Genomic DNA, 23,719 nt, shown 5'->3' with positions numbered 1-23,719 from the left:
ACATCAGGATCCAGTCAGCTCCCAAACACCCCTCGATTACAGAGGTGAGCCAGAATTTCATGACATCACATAAATACACATAAGCAAATACAGTAAAAAGGCCTTACCTTTGGCTTGAGCAAAAGGTGAAATTTTCCAGTCCTGTGGGATCCTCCTCTGCCCCCAAGTCTGCTGGCTTACGATGCAGTAAAATGGTCTGGCATTTATCAACCCTGTCAAGGTTTGCAAGTCCCGAGTGTGTTTGATTTGGAAAGAAAAGTGTCAGGAGGACATTCCTGAACACCTCCACCCAGAGTTACGCAGGGAAGAAAAGAAAAATAAAAGCAAGGTTTAAGAGGTCAGAATGTGTAGCCTGCCCAGAGCTACTATTCCTGGTAGAAATTAGACCCTGAAGGGCCCGGGTGAAAATCAGGGATAATCCCCGTATACGTGCTTCTAATTGGGACAAACTGAAAGTGAGAAAGCTGAGGGAGTCAGCTCCGGCCCATCCCCAGGGGCTCCGGGTTTGTTCCCAGCTGGTAACCGAGAGCACAATTATGCAAAGCCTCCTCTATAAACAGATTTCGGTTTATTACAGCCAAACCGTGGGATTCTATTTTTGTCACTGCTTTGTGCGAATGCCTTCTTATCCTTGTGATTTCCAGCCAGGTCGTTCCAAGTCAGCTGCTTTGGCCGCAGCTGTCAGTGGAAGCTCGTCCGTCTGTCCGTCCGTCCGTCCACCCGGTCCTTGGCCCCTTCGCTTGCCCGCCTGGGGTCGGCTTGGGGCAGGGGGACGAGGGGATGCGCCTGGGGCTATTCTGGTCGCTCTGAGTTATGGCAGTGTCATGTGAAGCAAAGAGCCCAGAAATGCATGTCAAATCGAACCAGTGACTAATCACGGTATTTTAGTTGTCTGGGTGCCTGCTGGGCAAAGAGTCATGGGCTTGGGAAATCTTCACGTAGTAATCCCTGGGCACTGAGTTGATCTTTGGCTGAGGCTTCCTAAGAGCATGCAAAAAGAGGACGGAAAGGGGGCTGCTGCCCCGGGGGCAGCCGGGTCTAAACTTATCTGAGTTTGAAACAGAAACAAGAGAGGAGAAAAGCCAGCGGTCCCTTCTCGCCTGCGTCTGCTCGCAGCCATGCGCTGGCAGCCAGAGAGGATCTATTTGCTCTGCCTGCGGAGCAAGAAGGGTCGCGGGCGACGGCTGAGCAGCCACTAAGTGTCATTTGCTGGGATTGTCGTCTAGCTCCATCATCTGTCACCCGATGGCCAGCCAAGCGAGTGCTCGGCACAAGCGTGGACCATTCATCCTTGCACAAGCGATGGAGGCGAGAAAAGTAAGCATCCTACAGCTGTTACTACATTCAGCTGTTTTTCCTATAAAGGAATGCATTGAATTCACTACAAATCTACTAACTGTCCCCCTATGCCAGGCAAAGGACTGATTCCTTTTTTTTTTTTGGTTAGGCTTTTCTCTAACAGCTGGAGGTCTGCTGGGCATTCAAGCAATGGCTGTTGAGTAGGGCAGCTGTTTCAATATCTAATTGCATTTTAGTTTTAATAACTGAAGGGGAAAGCGTTGCCTACCATGAGCTACTTCCTATCCTACTGCAAAGCGCACTGCACCGCCGTGCTCGGCCAGTACCAGACACTGAGATCAGAGGGCTTTCTGTGCGATATTTTGCTGAAAGTGAAGGAGAACGAGTTTCCTGCACACAAGTCCTTGTTGGCATGCTCCAGTGACTACTTCCGAGCCATGTTCAAAAGTTACACCCAAGAGTCTAACGCCAGTGTAATTCATCTGCAAGTTGTGTCACCCACCGGTCTCCAGCATGTCCTGGATTTCATTTACACTTCCCTGTTGCCCCTTTCCTTTGAAAGCCTGGAGGACACCTTGGAAGCTGCAAGCTACTTGCAAGTGACCGATGCGATTGGCTTGTGCAATCAGTACTTGGTTAACAATCTTGCCTTGGAAAACTGCTGCTTCTCCGCCAACGTGGCCAGGAGGTTCTACCTGCCAGATGCCTTAGCGGCAACGGAAAAATACATTGTCAATAATCTCTGGAAGCTGCTGGACTTGGATTTGTCAGGACTGCTCGAGCTGAACTTCAGGTCTCTGCTAGCAGTGGTTCAATCACCAGATCTCCCCATGGTGAAAGAAACCCGCCTGCTGAATCTTGTGCTGCTGTGGCTGAAGCAGGATAAATCCAGGCTGGCTCACACAAGCGGCCTTTTAGAGCACGTACGATACGGCCTCATCCCGGTGGAAGAGCTGCGAAAAACCTACACGCAGTCAGAGGTGCCCCTCTCCGCAGGTATTAAGTGCTTGATCATTAAAGCAATAAACTACCATACATCTGTTTTCAAGCAGCCCGTCCTGCAGGATAAGTCCACCACGCTGAGGAACCAGAAAACTCAGATCATTCTGCTGGGGGGAGGGACAGCAAGCGAGGGGCTCGTCGGCGATGTGGTGGCCTTCGACGTTTACAATCACAAGTGGCGAGCTCTCACGCAGGTGCGGGACAGGGTGCAGAACCACAGCGTGTGCGTGGTGGGGAACTTCCTCTACGTCTTGGGTGGGGAAATAGAAAGCGGTGCCCCGGGTGACGCTAAAACCGAACAGATCTTATCGGTTACGAACAAGGTCCATCGTTACGATCCGAGGTTTAACACGTGGACCCAAATCACGGGCATGCTGGAAAAGAGATGCCAGTTTTCTTGTTGCGTCCTAGGCAAGGATATCTTTGCCGTTGGTGGAAGGGGTGAGGATGGGTCGCTGCATTCGTCTGTGGAAGTCTACAACATCAGCAGGGACAGATGGACGAAGGCCAGGGAATTGCCGTGCAAGATACATGGCCACGCCAGCGCCATTTGCAAGAATACTATATACATCTCGGGCGGCAAGTACTCGGACCCAGCCGACACAAGCAAGGACGTATATTCTCTGAGCTCGCTCGAAGGGCAGTGGATGAAACAAGCCCCCATGAGCATTGCCCGGTTTGGGCATCAGATGGCAACAATCAGAGAGGCCATATTCACCTTTTTAGGATTATATGAACCATTCTCTGAAATAGAAAGATACGACCCTGATCAAAACCAGTGGACTCGGTTAAGACCACTGACCTATGATCGCTTTTGCTACGGCCTGGCAGTGGTAGAGGAAACGGCTCTTCTTATCGGGGGAAAGAAATGGCAAAACTCCCGGGAAGTCCCCACGCAAGACGTGGTCGGCTACGACATCGACAACGATGGCTGGGAAGAGATCTGCAAAGCCCCCTTGCCTTGGTGCGGGCTGCAGTGCGCGGTGCTGCAACTCTCGGAGCCGGCCGACGAGCGGGACGGCGACGGCCAGCAGAAGAGATGGCTGAACTGCTGAGCTCGCGCGCTGCCGAATAACCACCCCAGGAGACGTGCCAGCAGGGAGGTCCTGGAGAAGAAGAAGAAGAAAACTGCAATGGCGCTGATCGGGACAGGGTGGAGGTTTTGCTTTGATAAGCCCAACGCTTGGTGGAAAAAAGGGAAGAAAGTCTGGCTCCAGTGTGGGAAAAGGTGCTGGGATTTATAGGGCTGGCAGCTGACCTCACTGAGGAAGGAGGTAGCAAGTAGCATGTTCAGAGGCGATGAACGAGAATCGTAATCCTTGACTTTTGAAGAATAATACCTAGATAGCAATTAATAGGTGTTGCAAGTCAGATTTTTCAAAGGTTAAAAAATATAATCCATCTTTTCTGTTTTTTTAATCAGAGGCAATTTTCCCAGCTGGTAAGTGCTATTGAATTTTTGTGCTATGGCTAAGCAAAATGAAAGTGAGCTGTATAAAGACTAGAAAATTGATGCCTATGAGAACTAATAATAAGTACTGCCAAGAAAAAGGTATTATTTGATATGCTACGCACTAGGCAAGAACGTCTTAGCTAACCAGCATGAAATTACTGGACAGAAAGCATGGATTTTTTGATACGTAGACTCAGTTATGGCCATGAGTTAAAACAGTGACTGTTTCATAGAAGCCGTTTCTCTCTCAGAAGCCTTGGTTGTAGCACGCCTTTCAGATGCTTATTTTGCCTTATTTTAAAGACGCACACTACCGGTACAGTACATTTCTTTTATATGCAAAAGCTTGTGTTTGTTCAGATGGCCACAGCTGAATGGATATACTTGTTATTAGACAGTAAGAAACATGTTACAGGAGTTGCTGTAACTAATGCCTGGACACTTACCTCGGTAGCATACACTGCTTTGTCCTACCTGCTCATAACGGTAAAATTGCTCATAGCTGTTGAACTGGTACATGAGAGAATCCTGCGGTCGAAACAGGTTTACTTTCATCAAAGAGTACGATGGGGAGGGTGGTAACCGAAGGTTTTCGGAAGTCTTTATTCAGTCTCTGCCTGTGTAGGAAACAGCAATAGTCTTACTTCTTTTTGGCCGTGTCGGCAGAGTTCGAAGGCACAGATTACGGGGGTACTTTAAGGTCCGCAGACCTGTGCAAGGCTGGCCAAACGGTCAGATGCCACAGAATCACTTTGGTATGGAGTAAACTGAATCTCGAGTCACACAACCATTCATTTAAAAGCTAAATTTATTGTACTTCATTTTACAGTGTTCCCTTTCTAGGCTGAGAGTTAATACAATAAAAATATATATAGAAGAACATTTAATAGTCTTAAAAGAAGGCAGCACAATGGATAGGACACATGTTCTTTGTCACTAGACTAGCTTAAAAAACTGTAATGTTTAATTTTCACCTTTAAAGCAATCAAGCTGACTTTACTAATGTAAAGTGCAGGCAGAATAGCTGTTGCATAGCAACAGATCTAAGTCTTCTGAACTGCCTTGGTTTTGACAAGGAATCAACTACACAATGTGCATATACATCCATCAGATATAAAGAGGTTTTTATATGAATATATTTACTTTTGGTCCAGTAAAACAAGAGCAAGAGAATCTAAATGCTTGGAACAATAGCACAATCCATTTCAAGTCAAGCATTTTTTAAGAGAAATTTACAAAAACCTCACAAATTTAATAATATACAAGTCAGTACCCATGCAGTAAATAAATGTCCAGTTTATACAAACAATATTCTTCTAATGGTACAAATATTACACTGGATTCAGAATTCTATACAAACGTCAATACATGATTTGTCATCCATACCGACTTGAATGTAGGATTGCTGAAAACGGGCTACAGAAAGGCCACTCTTCTGTACAATTGTGCAAAATCTGCAAAACATTTGCAATCCAAATGCAAGAAAGTACCAAGGAAAAAAGAGAGAAAGGGGGGGAGAAAGAGAAAAAGACAGGGGAGAAAGAGAGAGGAAGAGGGAGAGAAAGAGAGAGGAAGAAAAAGAAAGAAAGAAAGAAGGAGAGAGAAAATCAATCTGTCCGTTCTTTCCTTCATCCCTTCATGGATATAACTGCCAGGAAGTGTCAGAGCTCATACAGTTTGAAGTACATTCACTGAGCTGTACAGGCAATAGTCTAAAGTTGGTGAAGAGTACAACTCGCTGTAAAAAGTAAAAAGGAGGCTTTTCCCTTTCACATGAGCATTATTAAATCGCATTGTGAGTCCTAACTTATGCAGCAAAACACTGAAAAGCAGCAGAAATATTTTGTCATGCTCTGATCACTTTTCGAAAACAAGCCCGTAAAAAGTAAATATGTGATTTACGATTTCCGTCCCACTTTCCTATTCCAGGTATGTGCCTAACTCTACGGAGCTATTTCTACTCATATTCCCTGGGTTGTCTCCAGCACATCTCAAATCTCGTGGAAGTTTAAAACATTTTAATTGGCTTGTGAACTCAGCAGAACCCAGAGGCATCCCTTCCCCTTCAAAAGCAAACCAGAGGGTTTTTTTACTCCTTGGTTATTTTTCAGGTTCTGTGCTCAGCTCTGCTCCTATCGCACATTTTCCCTGCATATAATATGGCCAAATTTCACAGCTCAGAAAACACTTAGGAGGCTACTTGAAAAATCCTATTAATTCCTTTTCTATTGTGGGAATTTTCAAAGCCTCTCGGATTCGGAGCATTTCGTCGGGAACCTTTTCCACTGCTGCTTTTCTGGGCAAGAGAAACGCCACTCTCAAGGATGTCCAAAGGCTACATTTTCTCTTTTGCAAAATCTGCACATTATACTGATAGCTTCAGTACAAAAGCAGCATAAATGACAGTACCGTGACTAATTTTTTAAAAAATCAACCAAATGTGATTAAGAGACAAATAACACATAAATTGGTCTTGATTAGAATACAAACCAGCATCCCTTTGCACTGATGGTAAACCTTAGCAACAGGCTTTAAAAAAGCACAAGGAAGTAAGACCTAACATTTTGATACTTAAATTCACATTAGTCATTTCCGTCTGCGGATTTTCACCCTTTTGTGTGTTTGACAAAACTGAAACACAACCACTGCATTACGCTTTCCCCCTGTTATTTAAGAAAACTCCTAGAGTTTCTCATTAAATATAAAAATTGGTTTTCTCCCATCACCAAAATAGTACCTGCACTCCAAAAATGCAATGCAATACTGGAATTATATAGTATAAAATACCATTGTAAAAGTGACCTTCGATAGCAAAACATTTAGCTTGTAGAACTTCCTGCGTGAAGGCCACAGTCTTCCAAAAATGCTTTTAAATACTGCTCCTCAATAGCTAAAGATCATGTTCCTTATTTCACAGAAGGTAAACACAAGGGGAGCGTTGGTAGCATATAAAATATACAAATCCTCATTAAAGATGTGGTGTCGTTGACCATTGAAGGTTTACTTCACACAGTTGAGTAACATTAAAATATAATTTACTAGAGCTCCCACATATCGATATAAAAACTACTTTATGCACTTAAGTAAAGGAGTGTAGCAAATGGACAAAAAGAGAGACCTTCATACATGCGTTTCAATGTAAGAGTGAGTGTGCGCTAAGGAGGCTATAAGTGCATCGACCTCAGACGAGCCATTAACAGAGTCCCTCGGGGTGCTGCTTTGATAGATGTCCATGAAGAGATCGAGGTACATTTGTTTCCATTCCTGAAAGTCTCTAGACGTCAAAGCTGGATTATCCAGAACTTTATCTATAACGGCTACTTCTCCTTCCCTGGCCTGTGAGAGAAAAGGAACGAGCAAAGAGTCAATGCAAGTGGTGAGGCACCAGCAAAATCAATCCCACGGGTGGAAGGAGAGAAAGGTGGGGAGCAAACGCAAGCCCCGGAGCCCCTAAAAGCAGGGGGACTACCCGACCGCTCTAGGACCTCCTGCGAGCGGGACCCCTTCCTATCGGGCACCGCGCATCACCCCGCGGGGCCGGGGCTCCCCTCGCCTCGTCCGGCGTCCTCGGCAGCAGCCCCTCTCCCGCTCCTCGCCCCTCGTTCAGCTCCAGAAACAGCAAGCCCCCCACTGCTTACTACTAGCCGCCTGCATTTCTCAAGGCGGGTTTCTCACGGCAAAGTGCCATCTGTTTGCTCTTCTTGATCAGCCCAAGAAATACTGCGCGGGTGCATGGTCTGCGGCCGGACGGATGGCCACCCGCCAGCAGAGCTAACCCTTTTTTACCACCGGGTTTGTCACGGGGACATCCGAGCGCTTCCATCGCAAAGGCTTGCGCAAGGACCCCCGTGTTAATGGTAACTTGTCTTCATTAAAGATCCAGCGTATGCGATGGGCTGGCTGGCCGCAACCTCCTCCTACCACTGCGGTGGCAAAGAGAAGGCAGAAGTGGGTAAAAATCTGACATAGCTGCTGGTACCGCCTTACCCATCGTCGGGGCAGGGGATGTGGCTGTATCATAATCACTGGCCAGCGATTTGTTTATCGAGAGATGACAGGCAGCCGGTACGGATCAGAGCAAACCTCTGAGAAACGTTGCAAGCGGTGGAAGCTGGACGCAACAGACGTAAGCCTTGGAAAAACACCGCTCACGCAGGTTTCCAGCACCGCTCTGCTGCGTAGGGACAGTACGGTCACCAGCAACCTCCCCTCTATCCCCCCGGCCAGACGGGTTTCACACTCCTATTGCTAACTCACATTTTCCACGTCCATACTACAAGTATGTTAAATCTTTCCAGGGAGTGTGTTAAAGGGAAATATTAAGCTGTGTGAGCCCACATGGATGGGAGAGGATCAGAAGGGTCAGAGACACCACCCATAAGCAGCAGGTTGAAAGGCATTTTTCATGCTTTGCAAACAGCAGCTAATTAACATTATCTGCTAGAATACTCATTTTCAGAAACGGAGGTGCAAGCTGAGAATGACCAGTGGCAATGATACCATGGGAACTCCCAACCTGCACTACCAGCCAGGCAGCTCGTACTCACTGGCCAGAGAATGGTTTTGTGCTGCATCACAGGAGAGAGAGCAGAGGGGTCTTTCATTAAGGGACAGGGACCCTACGGACAACAAGAGCTAGAAGCAGGTTGGAGGGCTGTCTCAGGCTCCTATTAATTTGGATAAATTCAAGGAGGGTTCAGAACACCAACTCCAACAGGCCAGTGCAATTGGCTGCGTTCAGGAAGGAGAAATCACAGGCACTGATAAAAAGAAAGAATAACTGATTAGGTAACAGCAGTAGCTACCGGTAGAGATGACTACCAGGTGTATGGCAGGGGTGGAGCTCTGGGCTATAATGGAGCTAGAAACTTGTCATGAGTTACCATGATGCCATTGCAAAACAGTACATGTTGCTCTATGCAAGAAACAGCAATTATCTGTCTTTGGTACTTGCTGCCATTGCGTTTTCAATTATTGGTGTCATGTACTTTAAGGACGATTTATACCAATCAAGGTCCAAACAAGAATGGTGACAGGTTTAGAAAATATGGCTCAGGGACAGAAATTAACAAATTGTGCTTGCTTGGTCCAAAAGAAAGAAGTCCCAGTGAAGCACGAAAATGGGCATCTGCTGGGTCAAGAGGTTGCGCTGGTTTTGGAATTCCCTGGAGAAAGGCAACTCCATTTGTAGGAAGCTGTTGGTGTAACGTAGCTCAGATATCGATAAATGCTAACAACAAAGACATTAAGCACGGCAGCAAGCTGCTGATACTGAACGACAGTTTTGGTACGAGCAATCCCACCATGGTGCAAAAGCACAGGTACAGCGTGAACCTCCTGCCACTCCAAGATGTCTGAGAGTACTGTGATTTTGTTTCAGTTTCTCACGCTTGTAGAAGTCACGTGGAAAGCCTGTGTATCTTGACTTTTCCTGCCAGCCTCCCATCCTGTAAAGACTCACATACCCAGATAATACTACAAGTAGTAGTCGCCTTTCAATGAGATGATACAGTGCAGAAAGTTAAGCATGTGTAAGATTTTTTCAGGATGGGAGCCCCACAGCATGAAAATAATATTGCTTAAATGCTTCTCTAGGTGATGGAAAACTAAATTAATTAATGTTGATAAAGCCCTCTGATGAAAGCTGTTACAAAATCCACTGTACAATTATCTAGTGACTTAAAATGTGGTAATTTAATATAGTTAACAGGGTCCCTGGGGAAATCCAACATATTGTTTGCCAAAATCTCTATCAGGACAGAATTGAAACTGCTGTAACAAACAAAGAAGCTGACAGGGAGGCTAAATGAGCTGTGGTACATTTAGAATAACCATAAAAATCTTCAAATCTATCATTACCACTATCTATTTATTTAATCAATCCTACTGATTAAATACAATGATCCTATCAGCTTATGCAGAAAGCAAGCACACAGTTTTCTCCTGGACCAGCTCAGCAATCAGAAGATAATCAAGCGCTGTAGAAGGTACTGCTCCCTTCTGAAAGGCTGGCTGCGGTTAACTTTAGACTTCGGCAATTACGGAGTGAATGCATTTCAGTAAATGAAAATGTTCAGGGACAAAAAAGGGATTAAGGAGTCCTCTGATAATTTGCTATCAAATTCTGTTAAACTAGCTACAGGAGGAGCAGCTGACTGAGATTTTATCCGCACAAAAATAAAACCCGATCCCCTCACTTCCACTGCTCTCCCAAGGCACGTTTTTCTCTGCTTTGCGAACAGCGCTGCCCCACGTCTCCCTTGCTTGTTCCACACACTCGGTTCAGCCTGGACTCCAGCTGCGCAGTTAATCTCCGAATACAATACAGCCCGATCCAACCCTGGGGCAGGATTTTTCCGCCCTCTTTTATCTCACCTTTAAAGTGCTTTTCAGAATTCGCAGCTGGTGCAGTTTTTCATTGACTACTGGATCACTACATCTCTTTATAAAAGATTTCTTATACTCCAGCTTAGTGGAAATCCGGTGTTCTCCTAAAGGAGACAGGCTGGCCTGCTCCAAGGCTCTGTACAAATCTTGCAAGGAGTCTGCTGTTTTTTCCTCTATAGTTTCAACTGTAATGAGAAAAAGGAGAAAAAAAAAAAAGAGGAAAAAATAGAGAAAGGAACAATGTATCATTAACGTGATTATACGAAGATCTATCAAAAACCTTCGCAAAACATTTAACAGGTTTAACTAGACCATAAGGAGATTATTTCACACCTGCTAAGTTCCAGAAAAAAAGTGCTGCGATTGTAACTGCTCCTTCTTGCTGTTGCCTTCAGGAGAAAGGGGGGAAAACTTTCAAGAATGTAAAGCCTTGACCCACACGGAAATAAGAAAAAAGAAATAGCGCAAGGTGTAGTAATATTACAGTGACATACTGTCAGAAATCACATCTCTAGTACTGCAGTTAAATATGCTGGTGATTTTGTTATCAGAAGGAAAGGAAGCCCTGGCAGCATCCTGCTGAGGAAGATGATCAGGGATCGGATCTTGGCCTGAGAGCGCTGACAGGGCATTCAAAATTATGTTTATGATGGTGGCCTTGGAATGACATGTCATTTTCCTTCCTAGAGAAGTCCGCTCCTTTCTGTCTCTGATTTTTGACACTCAAGAGTGCTGTTCAGTAGTCAGCAATGCTGTCACTTGTGGTGGTTTTTACTCTACTATTACCCGCAGGTTCAGCAGCAGACTACAGACTGGACTCACTCATGACAGCCTACCCAGCAGCGCGGCAAACCAAACCAGAGCTGTTTGCATTAGAGGTTTATTTATTTATTTATTACAGGTTTAAAAATATTTGCTCTAACTAGTACTGGGAGCATTTTAAAGGAAAAAAAATGAGGAAACATTTTTCCGTCTCTAAAAACAAAGTCAAGCAAGGGCTGGGGCTGAAAAGTTACTCTGCTATGAGCATTTGAAATGCTTCATTTGGAAAGCATCGAAACATTTCAGCTTCTCACACACTGGTTTCCCCAGGAGACCCTGCCTGATGACTCCGTACGCACTTGGGAAGTGCCGGTGAAGTGCCAGGATTAGGTGGGCGGGAGCAGCCGGGGCAGCCCTGGGGGAGCAGCCAGCCTCCCAGTTGCCTCCAGTGCCCACGGGACCCCCCCACCCAGTCTTGGCTTTCATAGTGGTGTATGTTTTCCCGGCCCAAGGTGCCCGTGTCCTCAGGATGCTTTCAGGAAAGCTCTTGTAGGAAGGCTACAGTGGTTTGGTTTCCAGCATCGCTTTGACCCCGTGCCTGACCCTGCACCAAGACATAGCCGCCTGCACCGGCTGAAAGGTCAGCACGTGCTGAAGGACCCGTAAGTACTGAACCTCAGTCCCCTCAGGTGTTTAGAGGGTTTTTTAATCGAGCACCGGCAGGGAGGACAAAAGTGGTCAGAAGGGACATTTCTAGCCCCCCAGGAGCTTCCCGAGGCGACCTCCCATTCGAGCCCATACCATGCAGCGCGGCAGCTACTCACCTCGGGCTCAAGCAAGAACTCCAGAGACCCCAACCTCCACACCCCGGCACAAAAAGCGTTGGCATTTGTATAACCTTTACACAATCAAAGAATTTTGCAGTCATCAACTAATCTAGCTATAACTCCCCTCAGTTTATTCCTTTGCCCTTGTTAGGGGGTAGCTGTTTTTAAAGCACTTATTTTTTTTCAAAGAGATACAGAGGTGAAGAAAGGTTGGAGGCTTTTTATTGATGCGTCTGTACAGAGCTCCCTAAATCCCCCCATCATGTGCTGCCCTGCTTGGCGAGCGGGGTTCATCACTGTCAGGGGCGGGCAGGACTTAAAAGAAAAACAGAAATGAGATGCATTTCTCTTCCTTGTCGATTTCTTTCCCACTAAAACATCTAATGTGCTAAAGGGCAAAACATTCAGTAGCTGAATACTTAAAGATTGGTTAAAATCCCCCATGGTCTTGATTTCAACGCTTTCTTAAAACGTCCATGCAGCAAGGAGATCAGATATTTGGGATGTCTCTATCAGTTCATATCGCTGAAGCCTGAAGTCCACCAGTCTGACAGCTGGGGAATGGGAGTGATTTGCTAAAGGGCAAAGGGAAAAAAACCACCTCCATCTGACACGGGAGCGCTTTACATCTGTTTCTCTCTTTCTCTTATCCTTTGTTGTACAAGGCAAAAAAGATCTTTCCTCGGGTCTCTTTTCCCCAGCAGCCTTGCCCCGTTGTACCCTCAGGGGACAAGCAGAGGGACAGTCAGCTGAAGAAGCAAGCCGGCGCTTTGACTCCACGTCATCTGGATTTACTTCGCCGGGGCGATGGAGAGCCTGGACCAGCAACCCGCCACCGCACCCGCCATCGAAACCCCGCGGCTTCCTAAAACACTGACAGTCCCCACCATGGCGAAGGACGACGGTCGGGTTCTGCCCCGAGGTTCGATCCTGAACAAGTGCCGTTCACGAACCTGGAAGGCAGCACGGCCGGGATTTGGGTCGCCCTCCCTCCCCGCGCCGTGGCCGATGCTCCTCGGGGCTGCGGACGAGGGATTTCTGCCCTCGGCCCCAAAAGTGGAACACGGCTGGTCTTTGACAGACGTCGGCACATCGCCTCCCCCGGGCTCTGTCGCGGTGCCGTAGCTGTGAGCGGCGTGGAATAAAGGGGGTTTGCTATAAAGGAAAGAGCAGGGAAGGGAAACAGCGGGTCCCGTCCCTTCAACGTCTCACTGCTGCTGAGGCTGGGGAAGGTCCAACCGGGCGAGACGCGGGCTCGTTCCACCCACGGCGGGGGAGAGGGCAGCGGGCGTCACGCTAACACCTCCCAAGCCCTTCGTGTTTTCCAGAGAAACACCGAAAGCAGTGGGACTGCTGCTCTCAGTGGCGCTCAGTAGGTGGGAACGAGATTATACACGACTCTCCCCTCCCTCACCATTCTGCTAAAGGCTTTGATTGATTTCCCGGAGGTGTCGGTGAAACCCTTGGCACCATGAAGCATCTGAGGTACTCGGTTAGACGTACAGCTGAGCTTAAAACATATATATTCCTTTTTTAAACTGGTGGATTTGTATGTCAGTCCTGCTACTACAGCAAGGCTGTCTCCTTAAGGAAGAGGAAGGCCTCAGGTAATGCCTTGTTTAATCAGAAAACGTGGCCTAACGGGATTTGCAGGTGACCTCGGAACAGCAGCCAAGGCAGCAGGTTGTTTTTCACCCTCACATGGCTGCCGAGTCACGGGTTGCAGCTCCCATTTCCCTGAACACACTGTCAGGTAGCTGTTTCCACATACTGCTAAAATGGAGGGTCTTTTCTCTGAAGCAATAATTTTGTCCCCTGCCCCTACCCAAGCCTGAACAAATCTCTGCCTCTGGAGCAGAAATAAAGGTGCATAAACTCGGGAGCGCACAAGACCTAAATTCAGAACCGTATCTTCCAAATACATGAATACACAGGTACTAAATCTTGTAACAGTGAAGCTTCTGCTGTGGCTTCAAGTGAATGGAAAGCCACTTGCATTAAATTCAGGAGATAAAGAATAAATCAGTCTAGTAAACGGTGTGTTATTATTTTTCATTATTCTGCTTCCCACAAGGAAGAGTTTCTGAACGTCTTGTACTTTGCCCTCACTTCTTAAAATGCAGTAAACAGCTGTATCTACTCTTACATTTTCTCAGGAGAGAAGAGCTGGAGATTGTGGCCGGATGGGTGAAACTCAGGAGGTCAGGAATGGTTTGGGTTGTTGTTCGGGAAAAACTGTGCTGTCATTTATTGTTGAAAAAAGCGTGCGCTGAGCTCCACATGTACTGACTGTAACCACCTCCTGGCCCTGTTGAGCTATTCATCTTTCCATTATTTCCCTCTTACAAACCAAGGTCCTAAGAGCAATAAATAAGAACATCAGGCACTTGAGTGAAAAGTGACTAGGGAGAAACAGTTAGCATTGGTATTTACATGGATCAAGAGATGATCGGTGCGTGTAAACTGGTCATTCAGGAATACAGTACTGAATTAGGGCCACGCAGAAGGTCACTGTTGCAAACCCAGCTGGCTAACACATTGCACTCTGGGCTCAGAGACTCTCTAGCCACACACTTCTCATAAATCTGCTCTAAATATATGGCACAACCTCTAGTAATTTTCTGTGGAGGTTCCTGCGGTTCTGTGACTCACTTTCCCGGTAAAAGCTCAAGCCACCAAAAGCTTCCATGGTTTTTCTCTTTCAGTGAGGTACCAGAGGAACCAGGGATTGCACCCGGGGCTATGAGTGCACATAGCATCCTGCCCATGGCAGGATAGTACAACACAGTTAATCATGAATTTTGTCACCTGCTGTGCTGAAAAGGTCAGATTTTTCAAGGGTTGAAGCTCTCCTTTGAGGCCCCTTTGCGCTTCGCCAGTGCCTCCCAACACCACCCAGCTCATCCCGTTGTCTTTAGACTTCTTGTCCCGGCTGACGGACACCGCTGCCGCCCTGATGGTTTTCTGTTTTCCCGCTCTCCTCTTTGCTCTTTGCTACCTTTACAGCTTAGTGACGTGCTTTCCTTTGCTGTGCAACTCCTCTCACGCATGCCCACTCCTCTACTTGCAATTAGCCCTGCGTTCAAACAAAATTACCACTCGCTGCAAATCCTGAGAGCCAAGCTGCTGCAAAGCCTGCGACAGAGAGCGAACAAGGCACAGTCAGACTGAAATCCCCTGGCTCCACTGAAATTTAAACTCCCATTTTCATTCCTTTTGGTGAGCTCACTCTCTCTGGCAGAGGAACCAGCTCAGCTCGGCTTTCTCAGGATCTTAAGGAGGCAATTTTGTTAGAATACATCGCTAATTACGTTATTAAACAGCTGCCTTATGTTATTTCCCCCCTACAAATCCCAAAGATTTGCCTCCAATTTGAGAGCCCCACCTTTCTGCTTCACCTTTCGCACAGGGGAGGCATCGACCTGACGCCTCCCAGAGACTTTCTGCGAGTGTCAGTAAACGCTCCACCAAAACAGAGAGCATCCCTGGCCTCTGGGAAACGGTCTCAAGCTAGATAAACCGGGCCCTGATGCACAAATCCCTGAGTTGTTTTCTTTTTTTTTTTTTCTTTGCCTCCTTGACCCGGCTGCATCTATGTTGGGAACAGAGAAGCTTGAGTGCCACCAGCCAGCTAATAAGCGATATAATCCCAGGACCAACAAAGCGTTTCGTCATCTGCCTGTGCCACAGCACGTTGGCTGTGCCGTGTCTAATTAACCGGTCTATCACAACCCGCCTGGACTGCTGCCTGCCGACCCCGGCAAGCTCTCGAGCCCCAGCTCAGGCGATCTGCCGGCCCAAGGGGACGTAGTAACGTTGCCCCAGGGTCCGACAGCCTGGCTGGGCTTGTAAACCCCGGGGAACAGTGAGGAGAAGGACAGAAGGAATCTCCCTGTATTTAAGGTGAAAAAGCAGAAGGACAGAAGGAGAGCGGACCTGGGTTTTAGCTGGGTTGGAGGGGACGGGAGAGAAGAAATCCTCCGAAGAAGTAGTCGTGGGTTTCTCAGCACAAGGCTTAAATCCGTATTTGCTTCTGTTCCGGTTAATCATTAGAGTCCAAACTGCACAAGAGGAAGACATATCCAAATGCTCACGATGCAAAGAACCAGGAACTACAGTCATTTTTTACGCTATTTGGACGGATGGCAGGCAGACTAAGCCAGGTATTTCCTTTCCCCCCAGACTACAAGCTAAAAAGAACTAAACGGTGAAATCAGTGGAAGTTTTACAAGGAGCTGGTGACTGCAGAGCTGTGTGCTGCCTGTGGGGTCACCCCTGCACAGGTACGGGGGAGCCACGGAGACATGGGAAATCAGCTCCGGGTAGGGAAACGCGACAAGTCACATCCCTGGCATCTGAGAAAAGGAAGAAGCAACACGGTGTTTAAGCCTGGCATGGTACAGCAGGCAGGAGGTGCAGTTAAGATGCAGTTCAGGTCTAGAAAGCCAGCTGCTGATCATCTGCTCTGGGTAATATAGAGCAGATTTCCCTGTTAAAGCACAAACAGAAACCTGTGTCATCTCCTATGCCACGTTAAAACCAAGGCCTGGATGGGCCATGTGAATATGCCTGTGCATATATATACACACATGTATATATTAATGCTTTCCACAAGTGGAGAAAAGTTTAAGCAAGCTGAAGAAGAGCTGGGGGCTTCTTGTGCAGTGCCTGGCCTTTGCAACCCTTCTCTCTGTTACTCCTTCCCTTTGCCTGCCCTTTTCTGATTCGTGTAATCCTCCATCCTTTCTGGCCCCATGTACCTGAAAGCGCAGGATTTTTCCCAAAGTCTTGAGTCAAGGAAGGGACAAGCAGTGCTTAAAAACAAGCTTTGATCCATGTGCTTGGTGAAATATTAGTGGCTGGAGGATCAGAGAACAAGTACTAAATTTGCATTTTGTACCATCCTTTCCTCTAAAGGGGAAGTATTTTGGGGTTACCAGGATAGTTGCACACAGTTGCTATTCTCTCCTATTATGTAAACCTGCAGGCAAAAAAGAGATTCCCTAGAGAGGGTGCTCACGGAAAGCACCCACACAACAGAGCTCTGCAGCGTGCTGGTTCTCCACGCAATGGTACGAGGCTGCCTCTCCTCTCCTGTACATGAGCATAAATTGGTTTCTTGAAATAAAGTGGACTGTGCAGGCAAGCAGAAAGCTCATCTCCCATAGGACGGATTTCCGAAGGTATTTCAGGCATTTGCCACTACGACCAAGTTCAGTCCGAAGCAGTTAGGGACCACAGCCGCTTTTAGAAGATCTAACCCCAGCCTTTGTAAGGCCTGAGAGATGCTGAGCCTTTGCTGTGGCACCACAGGTCTAATCCTTTTTGTGAACTATTTACAGCACTAGTGGTTTTCTTTTCGGATCAGTAGAGCCCTGCGAATCTCTTTTCCTCTGAGGTCACCTTTCTGGTGCTCTTTGGATGACGAGCTGCCTGGCCCTCGTCACGGCCTCGTCAGCCACCACTGCCCCGCTGAAGCATCTCCAGCCTCCAGGTTTCATGGGACGCTTGAGCTGGTCTCACTAGAAGTCTCACACCCATGTCAGTCACCTCTCTTCAGCTCTCCACGCAACGGGAATTGCTTATTAAAACTGGCTGATACTAAACTCGGCGTTAGGAAAAAAATCGATCCTCGACGTTTCTCCCTGCCGACCTGCACCGTTGTGCTGATGGTAACATTTAGGCATTTTCAACATCCACTCAGCAATGAAGTACAGGTGCCAGCAAACGGGTTAATATCTTAGTGAGAAGGGAAAACACAGACAGAGGGAATAATTAGCTCACTCTGTTCCTGCTACCTCTTGAAAGCTCTCACACACCTTGAACGAGCATCAGGAGAAGATCCTCACTTGCTCCCAGCCCTGCTGTTTCATGAGGTTATACTGGTGGGCTGTGGTTTCAGAGAGGGCATAAGAATGAAGATGAAGTAACTCCAAAGCTTCCCAAAGTAAGAGGGAACTCCGAGCAGTGGCAGAACTTTTTGGCAGCAGCGTTCTAATTGCATCCTTTGGTATGTGGACACGGTACTCTACTCATTAAGTTGCCTATGAAGGCACCAGTTTAACCTTCATCTGCTGAACAGATTTTAGTGACTCTTTGGGAGAATTTTAACACGATGAAATAGGATATCCTGACATTTTTCTGTGCCATACATTGATATAAGTGCTGTTTAATTTTACCACAAGCTACCAAAGTTGAAGTGGAATAAACAGAGCAGTTACATTTTGATGGTACGCTTCCCCTCAGTCCCTGCAGTTCAGAAACAATGAAAAACTTCTTGTATTTATGAGGTAAGCCAAGAGCTGAAGCAAACTGGGCAAACTGCTATACGTCTGGGGATGCTCCGACTTTTAAACAGGACAACAAGGAGGTCCCTGCAGACACACCTCGCAAGCAATATATGGAAGCAATTACCCCTGCAGGAAAATATTTTTTCACAAAGCTAAGCTGTTACAGCACACGAAGCGGTGGAAGGTTAAGTGACAAACGATACGGACCCAACGACATTACTCACCAGTCAGAATCAAGCCACAGTCACGCTTGCACAACAGCAACGCCTGTCAAGGTTTAAGGGCTTGATACCTAAAGCAAGCCCGGACGGGAGGGGTATGTATTCCTGGTGAGCAAGACCCACCGAGAAAATGAACTCTCCTTCAGGCCACATCCCAAGTTTGCTTATTTCTATGAAAATGTAACACCGAGAGTGAAATTTTCAAAAGCACTTGCATCACTTAGGAATTGCAATCCTACTTTCCACATGAAAGAAACATGGCAAATTAGTGTGGGCGGGGGCCAGATTAATTTAATAGCCGTCTCGGTTACCTCTGTAATGCACTGCAGTCTGTTGGGGAAGCACCTCCCAAGACATTTAGGAAAGGGGCCTGAAATACTTCTGAAAACGTTATCCCAGAAGATGTCATATTTATTCAAATATTCAGATTTATTATTGGATTTATAATTGCGCGTTATGATAGCTGCACTGATTAGATTCCAGACTAATTAATCTGCACCCTGATTTACATGCTATTTATGTAGGGCACGACACTACCAAATATTAAGCCCCCCCGTCAGCTGCTGAATGCCCATCACACCGCCACGGTCTGCAAGCGCCGCGCAGGCTTCGAGGTACCTTTGAGAATAAAAGCTATTACTGTGACGGGAGAAATGCAATACCACGCGGCTTTTCTAGACTTGACTCATGTCATCAGATGTCATCACGAACTTGTGAACATGTATGCACCTTAACACAAAGCTCGCTCTCAAAACCGGCACGGGAGTCGTCACAGGAGAAAGGTCCGTTCCCCGTCCACTGGGCAGAATGTGTTTGCACGCAAAAGAAACGAGAGGAAGGGAATAAACATCAGCCCTGACAGACAATGGTTACGCAAAGGCAAAACTGAAAACTTGCTGGCTTATTTCCTTTATTAAGCCCAAAATAACACCTTTAAAAAACCCTGACTTCATGAATAAATCAAATGCCTTCATTAAAGAAACATTTACTGCCATTTTCTATACTTTATTTTAAGGCATACAGAAAAATATTTAACAAATGTGTATGCAATTAAATGCCGGGGACTGCTAATTACAGCCCTTCTGAATGCCTCTGCAAAACAAAGATGCTCAATACAATATGTTAGAAAGGGTGGGGAAAAGAAAGAGAGGAAGCTGAAGACGATCTAATTCATATTAGCGCAGATATATGCTGGCCTTTGGCTACCAGCAGCAAATAAGCCATCAGTGTCACCCCTAATGGCAGCCAAAGGACATTTTAGAGTCACATCTTTGCTTCTGCTTCTCTAATTCATTTCCAAAACATTTCACCTCTAACTAATTATGGAATTTAATGACAGAATGTAAAGGACTGGCTGGGGTTGCAGGCCATTCCAACAAGGCTTTACTGACATATCCTTCAGGTTGCAGAATCTTTATGTACTTAGCAGTGATTTATCAGCCCTGGCAGAGGCAGGTACTCCAAAGGCAACCTTATATAAAAAATAAATTCTGCCTTTGCCAAGCGTTGGAAAGAGCACTAAATTAAATTTAAAAATCAATTCCTACAGACAAGAGAGTCATAAAGACTCGGTGGGTTTGTCTATTTGGCCAACAGGCAAAAATTTATGACAGTACAGTTTTGTAATCAATAATAGCAATACAGTGTATGTTTTTGATTGGAAAAAATTAAAGATGCCAAAACAACATTGCTAAATATTTAGGCTGATTTGTGACAGTCCCATTGAGCAGAAACACAAAACATGCATTTTGATGAATTTCCAACTAGTTTATGTCATACTATACTTTTTATTTTTCAAAAAAGAATATTAAAACTATTGTAAGCTTTGTCACCTGCTGTAAGGCAGAATGATGTAATTTTATTCACTGCACATTTCCTGTTTGTGAGGCAAAAAAGCATAATTTACTTCTTTATAAAAGGGAAATATATATAACTATATATATAATTTTATTGGTATTAACATAATGCAATACCATACATTGAGCAAACAGAAAGAAAACATTTCAAAATACATTTTTTAAAAGTATCTCCCCATAAGATAGTATGAAATATCAAGTAATTAGCATTAACATTATTACAATACACCCTTAGCCAAATATATTAAGGAAAATCCACATTCTAACCACAGAGATAGAGGCAAACATCAACCCATAGGGGACTCAGAACATAATGATAAATACAATATCTGAATCTACTTTGAGCGACATCCAGACAAACGCTGGCCCCGAACCAGCCCTCTGGAGTCTGGGTGTTACACAGAGAATACTCGGTGCCTGCTTGGCCAGGCAGCATCACTCACGGGTTTAAGTCCTAGAAGATAAAGAGGAACTGAAGAGTTTATCTGCAGAGTCTAACAAATCTCAGCGCGAGGTATCTTCTCCGTCATCAGCCGAACGAGTGCCAGCGCACCCTCTGGTAATTCGTTACGAACCATTAGACAAATGGAAGTCTCCGAAAGGTCTGTACATACCTCCACTTGACAGAGCACGCTTAGTTTAGCACGGGACAGTAAGGTGACTGCCGTCACTAACGTGAAGCACGCTTAAAAGACACGCCTCTGTCTGGTTGGCCTGAACGGGCTCACTGGAGTTCGGTACAAGGAACAGGGTTTTACCGTTACCGCGGCCGAATGCCTCTTTAACTCCCGGAGGTCTGCAGAACACCACTGAGTGACATCAAAGCCCTTCCCCTGCCAAGACCCTCGTCCCCTTCCGTTCTCCCATGCCGGGGCAGTATTTTCTGCAAATGTGCTCCGTGTAGGCTGGATCTGACTTTGTGCCTAGTCCCATTGTGGAAAGGGTGCATTCTTCAAAAGACTGGCCATGCCCTTTGACACCTTCCTGGAGGCCTCCTATCCAGGCATGTGGTTGTCTAGGCTTTAACAGGTCTGTTCTCTGTTACAAACATCAAAGTTATTCAAGAAGAACTGACTTCCTGAACGGAGGCCATTAGCTTGCTTGCAAGAGGCTGAAGTTGAGTCTCCGTCGTGCCAATTCTCTAATGATAAGTTTATCAACCTTTGAGTCCAATCGGTTCAGTGCCAAGAGAAGTGGATCCCATTTGACATGGAGAGGTGCTATCAACTCTCGCAGTGTATTAGCCTAATATGATAAAGCAGTGATACAATATGGTGAAAGAACTGTGATGTGCCATTATTTCCATATCATATTAGTATATTAGAAATACTATCATGCAAACAAGAGCAAATAGCAAATCTGGCATACAGTATAGCAGCACTACAGAGCTTTTCTAATCTGCATGCAGCTATGCTCATGAGGACAGAGACATGGCACTCTTCTGCTATTACACCTTGCTCCGTTAAAATATCCATCCCTGATGCAAAAGAGGTATTTAGGACAGAAAGTTATATGTTCTCTCTTTGTGGATACGCTTTAAAAAAGAAAAAAGAACAGAACAAAGACCAATTAAAAAAAAAACAAAAAACAACCCACAAGGAAAACAAGAGAACAACATACATCCTAGCCAACTTGGGTTGGTTTCCTCCGTGTTGAAGAGACATTAGCTCATTTGGAAGCACTGGAAAACGGTCACATGAATGAGGAGAAAGGAAGCGAAGAACATGCCCCAAAATCCACCAAACGTGCTACAAACACAGAAAAATATCCTGTCGGCAGCTTATGCACGGACTAGAAAAAGAGGTGGCACAACACAATCTGGCTCCTTTCGCCATCCTAGCTGAAAATCCAGCATTGGGCAACGTTGGGTGAAGGATAAGATACAGAGCTAGGAAATCATGTGATTTTGAAACCACACTGACATTACATACATCCAAAAGCTAGGGCTTGAGAACTCGAGAATCTTTGTGGACCTGTGTTAGCAAAGAAAAGAGAGAGGTGGAATAAACAGCGTACTACTTAGTGATTCTGTGTGGATATGCATCCTCTGCACACAGGGCAGTTTCAAAAGCCCGGCGGCTCTCAGTACATACCCTATTCTATTGTCTACTACACTTATTTGTAACAAAAAATGAAACTCCATGGATGTCAAAATCCATTGTGGTTTTAGATCCCAGATATGAAGAGCTGTGGGATGTTTTGTTGTTAAAAAACCACTTTGGGAAAGAGTTCAACTATGCAGAACATAAAGATGTACAAATTCAATCCGATTTAACTGGTGAGACTTGTTTAACCCTTGTTAAAGAGAATCTTTTCTTTTCTTTTTTTTTCAAAAGACAGGATGAAAAAGGAAGGAAAATAACAAGCATTGCCATTTTCACTCTTGAGCATATCACAAAAGGTCTGGAAAGCAGAAAAGAAATCTTGTCTCAGTGACAGAAGGCACAAGGTGGAAAGAATCCCAGATGGAAACATCGGTGCCATTTACTCCACCCACGGCAGCAATTGGAAAATGAGTTTCCAGAGAGGCAGAGGGTGAGCAATGCTATATGGAACTCAAACCGAGTTCAGCCTCTCCTCCACTGCTGAGATTTCCCGGGGACTCTGTGCGTCAACAGGGAGAGGAGGAAGAAGAAAGGAGAGGAAAACAGTTTATATAACTAAATCCTAAGTATAGCTGTCGAGAGAAACTTTTACATAACTTATTGTTTAAAATAGGCAACATTTGAGTCTACAACCAAAATTTAAAAAAACAAGCAAACCCCACAACCCCCAAAACCCAAACCCAAACCCCTGACAAACAAAAGGCCAAACCAGCACATTTCAGGACTTGTGGGGTTGAGGGAAGGGAGACTTCAGTACACTGCGAAAGGGAATGCTTTTCACATTTCATCCTGGTTTATACTACAAACAGTCACAGCGCTTAAAATAAGCGTCTTGGATTTGTTTGGAAAAAGGCACTAAGGGGAAGAGGATACTGCTGCCTCATGCGTATCGCTTTTCCAGCTTCAGGAGATCCTGCTGTCTCATGGATGTTGTTCATTTAACTTGATCTCTAAAAATTCTGCAAATTCGGTTTCAAAGGTCAGGCTTTGGCAAAAGAAACTTCTTGTTTCGTGAAACAAGGTGGCTATGAAATAAAGCTGGGTTATGGCAGTTAAGGCAAGGGTGTTACCTAGCGGTTGTCTATAGCGGGCTCTTCCACACGCCCTGCCGAGGCGGGCTGGGACGTGTCCTCTGTGCCCATGGACGAACTGTGCTACCTTCCGGAGACGGTGAGACAGGACTTTTTATTATGTACCTAAAATCCAACTAAGTTTTGCATTAGAAGATGACTATTTCTGAAAAAAACCTGCTAATAAGACACACCTTTGAAAAGGCTACTCAGTAATATTGCTAAGGCCATTATAGGCCTATTAGCAAACACTGGTAATTCTTTGCTGTCCCACTTTGGATGAGTCACAATGTGCATGAACAGCCTTTCATTAGGACCTCTTAAGATAAGTGGTAGCATACACTGTCCTATTCATCTGAAGGTGAATACAATTAACAGGCACTTGGAGGGCTTTTCTAAATAGACTTTCTCATTATTTTACTGTATCACTGATAGTAACTAACTGTA

At 45.7% G+C, this 23,719-nt stretch overlaps 2 protein-coding genes across 2 annotated transcripts in view; one reads left to right on the top strand and one right to left on the bottom strand.

Moving 5' to 3' along the window:
- Positions 1 to 1,568: 1,568 nt before the first annotated feature.
- Positions 1,569 to 3,356, top strand: KLHL34 (kelch-like family member 34). The gene has a single exon (XM_010571270.1). The coding sequence runs from the start codon at positions 1,569 to 1,571 to the stop codon at positions 3,354 to 3,356; it is 1,788 nt and encodes a 595-aa protein (XP_010569572.1).
- Positions 3,357 to 6,874: 3,518 nt separating this feature from the next.
- CNKSR2 (connector enhancer of kinase suppressor of Ras 2) overlaps positions 6,875 to 23,719 on the bottom strand; it is a 177,758-nt gene continuing 160,913 nt past the window's right edge. The window contains exons 21-22 of the mRNA XM_010571380.1: positions 10,130 to 10,326; positions 6,875 to 7,090 (exon numbers count right to left, since the gene is read on the bottom strand). Coding sequence (XP_010569682.1) covers positions 6,875 to 7,090; positions 10,130 to 10,326 — 413 coding nt within the window. The remainder of the gene's footprint in view (positions 7,091 to 10,129; positions 10,327 to 23,719) is intronic.

Source organism: Haliaeetus leucocephalus, unplaced genomic scaffold (genome assembly GCF_000737465.1).
Source record: "Haliaeetus leucocephalus isolate CR32 unplaced genomic scaffold, Haliaeetus_leucocephalus-4.0 Scaffold317, whole genome shotgun sequence".
In the NCBI taxonomy this organism is placed as follows: Eukaryota; Metazoa; Chordata; class Aves; order Accipitriformes; family Accipitridae; genus Haliaeetus; species Haliaeetus leucocephalus.
The sequence above is the reverse complement of the archived record's forward strand: the minus strand, read 5'-3'. Positions and strand labels throughout refer to the sequence as shown.

Bases quoted from the DNA above. Each gene is read 5' to 3' on its own strand.
- KLHL34 (XM_010571270.1), top strand. From the start codon at position 1,569: ATGAGCTACTTCCTATCCTACTGCAAAGCGCACTGCACCGCCGTGCTC.